The sequence below is a fragment of the Diorhabda sublineata genome, chromosome 3 (genome assembly GCF_026230105.1).
Source record: "Diorhabda sublineata isolate icDioSubl1.1 chromosome 3, icDioSubl1.1, whole genome shotgun sequence".
NCBI lineage: Eukaryota > Metazoa > Arthropoda > Insecta > Coleoptera > Chrysomelidae > Diorhabda > Diorhabda sublineata.
In genome coordinates this window covers 2637417-2650027 of record NC_079476.1, presented here as the reverse complement: position 1 = coordinate 2650027, position 12611 = coordinate 2637417, and the positions used below count along the sequence as shown (strand labels likewise).

Sequence of the window (12611 nt, the reverse complement as noted above, 5' to 3'; positions counted from 1 at the left end):
GAAGAATAGAGAAAAGAAAGTAACTACAAAAGAGTAAAGAAAAAGATACTATTGATTAGCAATAGAAAGAAATTAAGAAAAGTGTTATAAATGCAAAGCAGAAAGTTGTTGGCACAAAAGATTTTAGAAAAAATAACGATTAGTTTGACAAGGAATGTACAATAAAAATTAAAGATACAATAAAAATACAAAATAGAAGACGAAACACAACAAATATTAATGAAGAAAGTGAATACGGAGAAGATGATACAAGTGACAATGGTACCATACTAGAAAACCAACGGAAGCGGAATGTAATGACATAATCAACAAACTGAAACAGAATAAAACAAGAGGACGAGAGGAAATACTGAATGAACTAATAAAATCTGGGGGAGATAACCTAAGGTACAAAATATTCAAGATCATAGAAAGAGTATGAGAAACAGAAGCAATACCAAGGGAGTGGGTCTACTGGATTGATTAAACCAATACTGAAGGGAAGAAATCCCAACAAATGTAGTAATTATAGAGGTATTAGTTGGTTTGATGCTATTAATGCTATTCTTCGATTTCAAACAAGCATTTGATAGTCTAAAAAGGAGGACGATTATAAAGGACATGGAAAAACTACAAATTGACTAAAACAACAAAACTGAAATTGACTATGCTAAATTCTAGGACAAGGGTAATCTGCGGAATTTGAAATAAATGCTAGGGTAAGGAGAGTGACGGATTCTCGGCGGGATTGTTTGTATAAATACAAATCAATACAAGTAATAATATATGCTGATGATTTAGTTCTATTAGCAAGATACCGAAAGAGTCTAGAGAACACATTAGAAAAAATTGTAAGAGAGGCAGGAAAAATAGGATTGAGAATAAATCAGAAAAATATATGGAAATGGAAGGAAAGAAGGAATTTCGCAATCAAGAAACAGTGCATATAAATGACCTCATCTTCGAAGTAGTCGACACCTTTAAGTACTTAGGATAAGCAATAAAAATGGCACAGAAAACGAGACAAAACTATAATGCGGAGCAACCAAATTAAGACAAAGAACAACTAAGAATATATGAGAGGAGAATAATTAGAAAAATTCACGGACCAGTGAAAGCTGGAAGTAATAGTATAGAGGACTTATGAACTATGAAATTATATATTAGAAAATGAAGATATAGTAAATACAATTACAGCAAAAAGAATAAAATTGTACGGGCACATTAATGGAAATGAAAAAATGGCAGGGTACAAGGAAAATCTGGAAATGGAAACCGAACGAGAAAAGATTGCCTGATAGACCAAAACATGAATGGAAAGATCAGATTGTACAAGATATGCAAAAACTGGGAGTACGTGACTGGAACAAACAGATACAGAACAGAGAAAAATGGATAAAAATAGTCGAGGCTGCAAAAATATGTGACACAGTTCAATAATCACTGTGACTCGTTTTTCTCGTCCAAATTGTCGAAGAAGCTCAGATGACCGTTCGTTTGATTTAGAAATACTGCACAGAATTCTTTTCATTTCACCTAAATATCAATTCTTCATTGTATTTGGAAAGAAGATTCTTCGATCTTAAATCCTCATATAAAGTTGTATAAACACACATATTATATAATCACGATGTCTTCCACCTCCTCCAGATTCACTTTGCAGTTTTTTATAAGAATTTGTGGACTTTTCATGCTTCAGCGTTCGTATTAGTTTTTATCATTGCTTAAACAAACTTAAACGTTGATCACAGCAAATAAACTATCTAAGATAATGAGTTCTACACTTCCAGAACAAAATATCAAAATATTATTAATGGTGAGGGTGACTTCTGTCCATGAAACAAAAGCTTTAACGTTTTAGTCGCAATCTAAATTGTAGCATAAACATTTTCGTTGACCATGAAACAGATTTTTCATCTTCTGTATTGAGTTGGTGGCAGATTGATATTCGAATTATTATTGATACTCTTATTCAATTATTCCGAATTGTTAACTGTATTTATGAATCGAAATTAAAATATGCAAATTATGGTTCGCATCATCTTGTCTCAAGGGTCGTATCTTCAGTAACAGTGACTACGGAAAGGCTGAACACTTTATAGTGATGCAAAACAAACTACACATTTTCAAGATTAGAATTTACGAGGAAATTCAATTTATATCCGGATATAAATACTTAATTGAAGATACATTTTTAACATAATTATAGTTTTGAAAAATTGAGTACACGGAAATTTTCAAAAACTAATTTTTCTCTGATATAAAGTGTCTTTTATGAGGCAGATACTCCAAAAAGTTATTAAAATAAGTTGTTTAGAGTGAACATTCATATCCTTAAACCAAATAAAAAAAAAACTGTCGACTGTAATTTTTTTTGTTTATTCCACAAATCAAATACTAATATTTGTAACTAAAACTGCCAAGGAGATTGTAGTTTTAGATTGTATTTAGTAAACAGAAATCTTCATGGATCGATAAATTTTTTCTGATGAAAGTACTGTTAGCAGAAATGGTGTTTTATCTAGTTTATGGGGTGAAAGAAGAAATAAAAAAATGCGTAATGGGAAAATCCCTGGGAATAATGTATTTGAAGCTTAGTTGTTAAAATATGGAGAAAACAAATACCAAAACAAATTAGTCAACTCAACAAAACAATCTGTAAACAAAACAAGATCCCAGAGGAGTGGAATACAGTTATAATTATACCAATACACAAAAAAGAGGACTATCAAAACTTTACACTTCTTAACATTACAAGAACTCTCAACTTAATGAATAGAAAACTCATACGCAGAAAGTATACTTGGAAATTTTCAAAATGAGTTCAGACCAAGACGATCCGCAATTAACGCAATCCACAAAATGGACGAAATAGTCCAAAAAACATGAGAAATCATTTAATAGATTGAAAAAGCGCGTTTGACTCAATAAATGATATTATATTGATTATATTACCAACACGAAAGCCCAAGTAAGATATCTGGCAGCACTAACAGAAGAAATAAAAATAAATAAAGGAGTCAAACAAGACGACCCGGTTAAATATGATCTTGGAAAACGTAATAAGAAAATCAAAATTACTGTAGCTGTAGCATATGCAGACGATAAAACAATATTGGCTAAAACAAGAAAACTAATGAGGATAATCAACAAACGGCAAACAGAAGCAAGAAAAGTCAGTTTAGAAATATACCAAGAAAAAAACCAAATACAAGAGAGGCAGTACAAAAAGGATATAAAACATTTGGAGAAAATAAAAAATAACTTAAAAGCAAAAATATTAGTAAAAAGAATAAAATAGAAACATATAAAATATTAATAAGGCCATTGATTGCGTACACCATGGAAGTAACAGTCATAAATACAAAGGACGAAGAAGATCTGACCATCTGACTATACTCGGACCAAATATTACAAGAGACGGGGCAAAATATTGAAGAAATAGAAAAAAAACTGAGAGGAGAAAATATAATAAAGTATATATAAGCATAAAGACTAAATTGGGCCAGGATCATCATGAGAAGAAAACCTACAATCGATACCTTTATCGCCAAGAGGTAGAGATAGACCAAGAAATACCTGGAGAAACCAAATTGTAGAAAATATCAGAATCCTAGAAATATAGGAAAGCTGGAAAGCAAAATATAGAAAAAGAAAAGAATGGAGAAAGCTGATAAACGAAGCCAGGACCACAAAAAACAACAAGAGGAGTAATCCATTCCACGAAGCGTTAGCCATAATCCAAAAGATTGAACGACGTAATGATGATGATGGGCTTAGATGAAACTTTATTCAGTTATTTGTATATTTATTTCTTAGTTTTTTTAAATTATCTCTCTAAAATTAAATTTCCGAGGTATACTTAATTCTTCAAACTTGAATTATTAAAGCTAGTAGCTGAACTTGTAGCTAAAATTGAATTCAATTCGCTCTAAATAAAGCAAAACTTACCTGTTCTACCCACAAGTTAGTTGTCATAATTTGATTCTTCAAATTCTGCAACAAAATCAGAATTAATTGCAAATACACTAGCTGCACAAAATGTTCAATCATTTAAATAAGACTTATAGGAAAATTTGAATTCTATTATCTAGTATGCTTGAAAATATGGAATGATCTTGATAAAAAAATAGTTAGGTTCGTTTTCAATATTGGAAAAGCATTATAAATATTCATTTTTTATGACTTCTGTTTTAAATTGATAATAAATACAAAGGAGAAACAAGAAGAGTTGCTTCAAATTTATTTAATGAAAATTGAACGACTCATAACAAAAACCAAACTGAATATGGACTAAAAATGTCCCATCTTCAATAATGTTGAGCCTTTTAACGTGATTATGGAAATCATCAAAGTTCAATTATTGGAACTGGATTCTAATCAAGCTGGACACTCAGCAATGCAGCCTTATAAATCCAATGATAATTCATAAGTTGAAGTATAAATTATATAGACAGACATCTTATAATAAACAAAGAAGCCTATCTAATTCTGTTCTCTTGTTTTTGATGTGCTTTACCACGCTCTTTACCAGAATGACTAGAACACCACTGAGAGGAGCTCAGGTAAACATTACGTGGAGCGAAATAAGCTGTTTTACATTTGGATATCCAAAATTAGGGATCTTGCTTGATCCTTCTCGTCTAGGAGTGTTTTGCTGTATATCACTAATCAAAAAATGATCAGGATTTCTTCAAGCTATATGATATCGTCTCCAGATAACCTAGGTGGCCCTATGAAGAGGGTTTTGATATAGAGCCTGCTAGTGGTTTCCAACAACCTGTCGAGGATCCTAGCTCCAGCTCTTTTGCTCATCAGACTTTTGATAAAATCATCGCTAGCTCGACTGTCCTTTCAGCTTTCTAGAATATACAATGTCACGTTCAATATAGTTGTGAAGGTGAACACCACCTCATTAAATGACTCAAGATCTTGTCGGTTGTAGCATCAGTAGATGTATTCGTTCTTGTGTTTTTTGTTGATGGCTTTTCTAACCGAAAGAGAAAGAATGGAAATTCTAATGATGATATTTTACGACGATAGACTTCGAGGTTATGATTAAGCTTGTGCTTTATTTAACGACTTTCAATTGCTATAAACACAGTAAGCTTGATGCAAAATTTAATGAAACGAAAAGTAAGAGGGATGCTTCAAAATCTGTATTAACAAGAATATGCCATGAAACCAAGCTAGATATTTTTCTAACAATAGAAGACAACCCTAACGCAACTACAACATAAAATGTCTTAGAATAAAATGATAATAAGTCGGTGGTAGTAAGTTTTTAGAGAAATTATGCCGCGCAATAAAATTATTTATTCCAGTTTACTTATTTATTTATTCTCATTCCCATCAACCAACAACATCTCATGGTTCTCTCTTAACATATAAGAGGTTTTTGGTTTGTTAGTTTACATTGTGGATAGTCTGAAATAAGTTTTTCTATGAAGTTTCTAGTTAGTAAAATTCCAGTCCTCCAGTTCTTGGTTTCGGATATCTATTAGCTTATAATGCCACATTAACAGACAGTAATTTTGACCATTCTCCTGTCTTTATGTATCTGTTATGAACTGGTGATTGCAGTAATATAAATTGTTGCTTGTCTTTGGCCTAATGAATTCCTTTACCTTCTGTTGTACTTCATCCACATTTATGTTGATTTTACAACTCAACAAAATACTCCAGATTAATGACAATGCACGTTTTCGACCAATTCACCTAGCACACAAAAATATTGCTAATCGCCTTATTAATAAACAATAAATGTAACAACATCGTTGAAAAATCATGTAATTGCTATAATTAAGGTAAACCTGAAGTGAAAAGATATTTTTTCAAATTTATTCACTATAAACCCACCAATCCTTCTCGTAACCTTTATGAACGTGATCTAACAATGCCATTCAAAACCACATCCATAAAACTTGTTTATAAACTCTAAGGAGGTGATCCCAACAGACGTTTGAAATTTTGTAAAATCTTCTTGAGGAATTGTGATGAAAATACAAATTTCTTAATAGTATAATATTTTTAGACCAGGCACAGTTTAGCCTACTGGATTGAGACATCAAAAAATTAATTTTCCTGGTTTTTCTTGCTTCCAGCAAGTAGATGTACCACCAAATTAACTTTCGAAGGTTTCTGGACAACCGATTTGAAGAAAGGTGGATTGGAAGACGTGGATCAGTGGAGCCGCCTAGATCACTTGATCATACCCTCATTATTTTTTCTCTGGGGGCATTTATAAAGTAGGGTCTACGTTAACCGACCAGAGAATTTAAGACGTAACTAACTTTTACCCGCGGCTTCGCTTGCATCGAATCCATTAAATATCAGAAATCATTATAATAGAAAAGAACGAACTCTGTAGCTATATTAGAACCTGAGATATGGATCTTTGAATGTAGAAAAATTGCCAAAAACCTACAAAAATCCATAACTCCACATTAAATGTCCGCGCCTAGCTCCTCTCCAACTCAACCGATTTAAGTATTCAAAAACTCAAAACAAAGAGGATATTTCAGCAAGTGTTCTTAGACCAAAACGAACTCTGTAGCTATATTAGAACCTGAAATATAGATCTTTGAATGTAGAAAAATTGCCAAAAACCTACAAAAATCCATAACTCCACAATAAATGTCCGCACCTAGCTCCTCTCCAACTCAACCGATTTAAGTATTCAAAAACTCAAAACAAAGAGGATATTTTAGCAAGTGTTCTTAGACCAAAACGAACTCTGTAGCTATATTAAAACCTAAGATATAGATCTGTGAATGTAGAAAAATTGCCAAAAACCTACAAAAATCCATAACTCCACATTGAATGTCCGCGCCTAGCTCCTCTCCAACTCAACCGATTTAAGTATTCAAAAACTCAAAAGAAAGAAGGTGTTTCAGCGAGTGTTCTTGAACAAAAACGAAATCTCTTTCTTGAATAGAACCTGCAACATTGAGGATAGAACGCGTGTATGTGAAAAACTCCCATAAGTAATGTACAGGGGGAAATCGCATTTGAGTATAACTTGAAAATGGTGAAAATTAGATGAAATCCGATGGTTGATGGCTGATCTGTGCATCAATACCTTTCATTGAAGAAAAAGAATTAAGCTAATCGGTTGGGTAGAACGCCTGAACGGACTCGGAATGGAAATCATCAATTTTTTTAATATATAAGATAAAACGAATTATACATGAAATGCAGATGATAGTTAAGGTAACACAGAACAAATTGGAATGTGGATAATATTGACACAACGTTAATAACAAAATGTGAGAAGTTGGTTTGAAACTGAAATTACATTTACCATTTTCTACAACTCCATATACAGCGCTACCGATTGACATAATTTAAAATCATATTATGATTGGAGCCTTAAGGCGATTCGTATCAGCTGATATGTGTGTGCAGAATAAACTTGTAAAATACTTGTTTTTTTGTGATTCCCTCAGCATAAAACGGTAAGTTTAGACCTTATGTTGCTATAAGTCATCATACATTCATATAACATGAGATTGGTTTCAACAAATTCTTTTTTGGATTAACTTTGACAATGTCAATGCTAATTGTCGGTAAACTTTGGTTGTCAATGTTAATTTTGAAGCATTTTGAACGTAAAAGTTGATGTGAAATTCCTTCGCCAACGCAACCTTTATTTAATGCAACTTGACGTGTCAGATCAGGCGCAGATTTTTTTAATTGATATCCTTCTAAGGCAACCACATATTCAAAGAAGTAGATATCACTTTAAACCAAAATTACGTGAGCCTCAATTGATCTTAATTGATTGTGATCTGATTTTTCTTAAGTATTCATTTCATAGTTAGGAATTTAAGTGTTAATAAACATTAGTTATGTTCATTTTCTAACAATAAAGTTTAATTAATATTCAAGAATAAAGAGTTAGTTATATATATAGTCATATAGCCAAGTTTGTATTCATATGAAAACATACTTTACTAGGAATGTCAATATCTAGGGGTAATATTGACACCTGCAATATTTTTAAACAGAGTTATATATTTTTTGTTAGGTTGTATCTAAATGTTTCTGTTTCGCATAATATGAAAATTATAGTACTACATTACATCATAAAAAATGCATGTAATTTTTCAGTCAATAATATACAGTTAAATAAAAAATAGAATCACTATTTGCCTATTTTACCTTGCACTTTTCCTTAAAATTCAGTTTATTTCATAACTAAAATTGGATTTCATGACAATTTATAGGTTTTTATGCAAGAAACTAAGTTTTCCTTGTAAACTTCGCACATAAATGCAAATAAATACAAGGAGACACGATGCTTGGTATCGTTAAGTTGCCCGTGATCGATTTTCTCACGTGACAGATTCGGTTCATAGTGCGCCAGGTAAAACCAAGCATAAATGAGTATATGGATCCGATAGTCATCTAGTAAACTGTTATGATGTTACAAGAAAATCAACTTTTATTTCCAATGTAATTTTATTTGCCTGAAATCGAAATATTTGAAATTATTAATTATTTCGAACGCACTTTATACTTTACAAATTTTTTGTTGATACCTCAAGCGACAAATTTGACACTTGATGTTGCTGCCAACACGAAAAGAGCTCGTTATTTCTCTAACTTGATTCCACAATCGAAAATTACCCTCGTCATCTTCAAATTAATCTAAACAGTTTCGACTTTGTTGGTAATTATCCTACGCTGAACCCCTTTCAAATGACGTATTTTGAATTCTCCAGAGATTGCTTCTAATCTAATTTTCAAAGCATTTTACATTGTCTACGCAATCACATTTGTACTATAGCGATCCATCTGTATTTCAGATTAAACAACAGTGAAATTGTATAAGCACTGATTTTATTGATAGTAGTTTTTTATTTCTGACACAAGGTTAAATAACCTGAAAAAAAGTGGAGTACTAAAAAAGTTACTGCAAACTACACAGACGCGGTATCATCTTATTATTGTTTCTAATTTCACTGCTTTCATCATGACAGTCACAACAGTCTTCCACGGTTATTAAGATGTTATATAGTCTTTTAAGTAAGAGGGCGCTTTGCGAGAACGGTTGGAACCCCTGACATTAGTAGTGGGAGGCTCTGGAGCGGCCCCTGCAACCTCTGGTGCTGGAGTCTGGGAACTTGAAGGTCTCACCCGTTGAGTACGGTCAGAATCTGGATCATGAATAGGCTGAAAGTCATATAGGTTCCCTCTGGTTCAGGGGCAAAGTGAATCTTTCTCTTTGGAACTTCTGAACGGTGAAGCTGATCAATATGGCGCTATATCTCTACTTGTTGATCGTTGAGCTGAACGATGTAGTGAAGTCTTCCAAGCTTCTTGAGAATGGTGCCAAGTTGCCACTGATTCATAGTACCTCGACAACACGTTATCTTCCACGCTTGTTTAGCGGCTCTGGAGACTATGATCGACCTTTGATTTGTAATTGATTGAACGAAGTACATCCAGTTGGCATCTAATATTTCTTCCAAGGTCAAGCTCTGCTGGAGATTTTCCACAAGCCAGTGGAATGGACCTGTATCTGAAAAGACTTTTGCTTACGTGGAATCAGCCATGATTTTTAAGGGTCTGGACATTACGTTCAGCCAGAACGTTCGTGACTGGATGACCCGGCGCAATGAGTTTTTGAAAAATCCCACTCTAGAAACAAAATCACTTAAATTCTTCACTCATGAAGATTGACGCATTATCCGAGACCATCATGGTTGGGAAACCATGAGTGGCAAATATGTCTTTCAGCAATTCGATAGTTAATTCCGAAATAAGCGAATTCTTACAAAGTTTTACCTCCGCCCATCTTGACTTAGCATCGATTCTAATTAGAAATTAGCGTAGATAGCTTGAAAAAAAGTGAAGTAATAAAAAAGTCACTACTAACTATGCAGGTACCATCTTATTACTGTTCTAATTTCACGATGACACTGCTTTCACTATGACAGTCACAACAGTTTGCCAATTCTTTTCCTTACAATGTTGCTTGTAATATAAATTGATGAAATATTAGTTATATTTCATTTTACGAAACAACATGCTAATACTATTATTTTTATCACTATTGAGCTAGATTTTAAGGCAGTTTTATGTTATTTTGAATAATTTCGAAGCTCGGTTATGCTGAATTTCTAAATCAATGCTTGTATTCTCCAATTTAATTGGAAAAACGAAGTGCCTAACTACTTATTCCAATCCAGTTTGTTGCTTCTTTGATTACTTTGTTATTTTAAAAATCATTTGGAGTGAACCAAAATTGAAGCTGCCTCATATCTTACGATTTCGCACGCACAAATAGTAGATTAATTGACATATTTTTGTTCTTTTGTATCAATGAAGTAATGCATTGTCAAAGATAATAAAGAAAAAAAAATAACTTAAAACAACTTAGATATTTCAAAAATATTGATATTAAAACATCAGATGAATTGATTCAACTTTTTAAATAAAATATAACGGCCGAAACCCACTAGCAGCACACCACGCCACCCCACGCCCATTGTCGAATATGGCGTGGCGTGGAGTGGTGTGTGGTTGTCTGAGTGTGCGCAGACATTTGAATTAAATGGAAAAACATATCCACATATATTCGACACGTGGTGTGGGGAGTTGCTAGTGAGCTTTGGCCATGGGATAGCTTCAATTTCAGTATAAAACTGTAAAATGAAGAGACGTTTGGGGACTACAAACGAAGTAGAATAAACAAGGAAGAAGTCCCAATGTTCAAAATATAGAAAAGGATCCAGAAAGAAAAGACTGAAAAAACTGAACATTCAACAGCCGTACAGACGGAAAATGGACGTAATATCCTTTATGTGGAAATTTGCGCACTAGAAATGGCTACGAAACTCTTAAGAGAAAGTGGCAAATCAAACATAAACACAAAAATCCACTCAAAGACTCAGAGAGCAAAGTGGATATTAATATAAATAATCTAGAAGCTATGAAGTAAAAAGAGGTGGGAGTACGATTGCGTAGACGGAAAATATTGTTCATGTATGTTAACTTTTGAAGCGTATTTTCATGTTTCAACATAACTTCAATCATGTCTATCAAAACAGTATCGCCATCACTTAACAGCAAGCGAAAATATCCTATTATTTTTTTTTTCGAGAACGATAGAATCTTCCACGCGCTTCAAGTCTGGACTAGAACCTTCCTTAACCATATAAAAAGAGTACGTCGGCGCGACGTGAGTTAGATGAGTCGAGTAATCGAAGCGATACGTTTTTTATTGTACTGCGAGGTAGTGATTGTGAAGGTATTGTGCATTTGTTTGAGTCGTGCTCGTACGATATCCATAATTGTTTTGTCCAGTTCCATAATTGTTACGATTTTGGCGTAATGGTACAAAAACGTAAAGTTCATAGTGAGTGCACAGTTTTTCAGTCTAATAATAATAATAATAATAATAGGCCCTCGGCAAAATTGAGGTTGACACCTCTAATGTAGATAATCTAGAGACTGTAGAAGTAGAAATAAGTTTGAGTACGATTAGTTGAGTAGAAAATATTGTGCATTAAAAAAGGGGTACAGAGATTAAAAGTATATAGATCAAAGGGAGACAAGTATGAATGTCAACTTATAAAGCATACTTTGTATACTTTGACCTATCTTCAATAACAATAAAGAATCATCAATAATTGAAGTAATTCCTTGGATTCACCAAAAAGTTTTGTATTTAATATCCTCAACTGTCCACGAGCGATTTATAAACGCGAAAGTAAGACAAGTAAGAAAAGTAAATTTCACATTTGGAATTTCTAAAGAATCGGAAACAAGAGATAGATTTTCTGAGCGGATTTTATGAAAAAAGTCGAGACTTTTGCGAAATGATTCAAATTTTTCATCTAAGTTCAAATAGAACGTTAAAAAACTTACATTTTCACCAAATAACTTTTTAGATAAAAGATACGGAATATATGCAATGCGATAAAATGTTTCACGCAAGAAAAATCTCGATTTTTCTTTGAATTTCGTTTAATTAAGAAAAATCGATAAGGTTAGATCTACAAGTTGATTATATTAAGATAAATTCACTTTCACTGTATCAAAAAATCAAGCACAGCTTCGAATAAGTAAATTAATGATCAAAATGAAGTAATTTTTTAGTAGTTAATGCAATACTTCATATATTGTGTGTGAGGAAGTCTGCATTCAGAAAATTCTGTACTAAACTTTAGAAAAACAAATTTCAGGAGCTAGAAAATCCACCAGCATCTAAATTTCACATAAGAATAATAAGTATACTAGAATGATCCCAGAAGTACCTGGCATGACCTAGAGATGACGGAAATTGCTCCAGAAATGTTGAAGAAAATCCACAAAGCGGTACTGGATGATCGTCGACTGAAACTATGCGAGTTAGTTGACATAAAAGGCATTTCAAAAAATGCAGTGCCCAAGATGGGTGGCACGTGTGGTCACAATGGAACAAAAATGTTGGCAATGGCAATGTTTCAAAAAAACAATCAAAAGAATGGACTGAAAAGGGAGAACTGGCTCCAAAGGAGGTTAAGACCGTTCCATCTGCAAGCAAGGCCATTTCGTCGGTTTTTTTGGATCCGCGTAGGATAATTTTTTATTGTGTAACTTCAAAAAGTAAGAACTATCAACGGCGAGCAGCATGCAATGTT

At 33.0% G+C, this 12611-nt stretch overlaps 1 protein-coding gene across 1 annotated transcript in view; it reads right to left on the bottom strand.

Annotated features, from left to right (window-relative positions):
* LOC130441380 (acetylcholine receptor subunit alpha-like) overlaps positions 1-12611 on the bottom strand; it is a 208487-nt gene that overhangs the window by 179753 nt on the left and 16123 nt on the right. The window contains exon 2 of the mRNA XM_056775034.1: positions 3931-3975. Within this exon, the coding sequence (XP_056631012.1) occupies positions 3931-3975 (45 nt within the window). The remainder of the gene's footprint in view (positions 1-3930; positions 3976-12611) is intronic.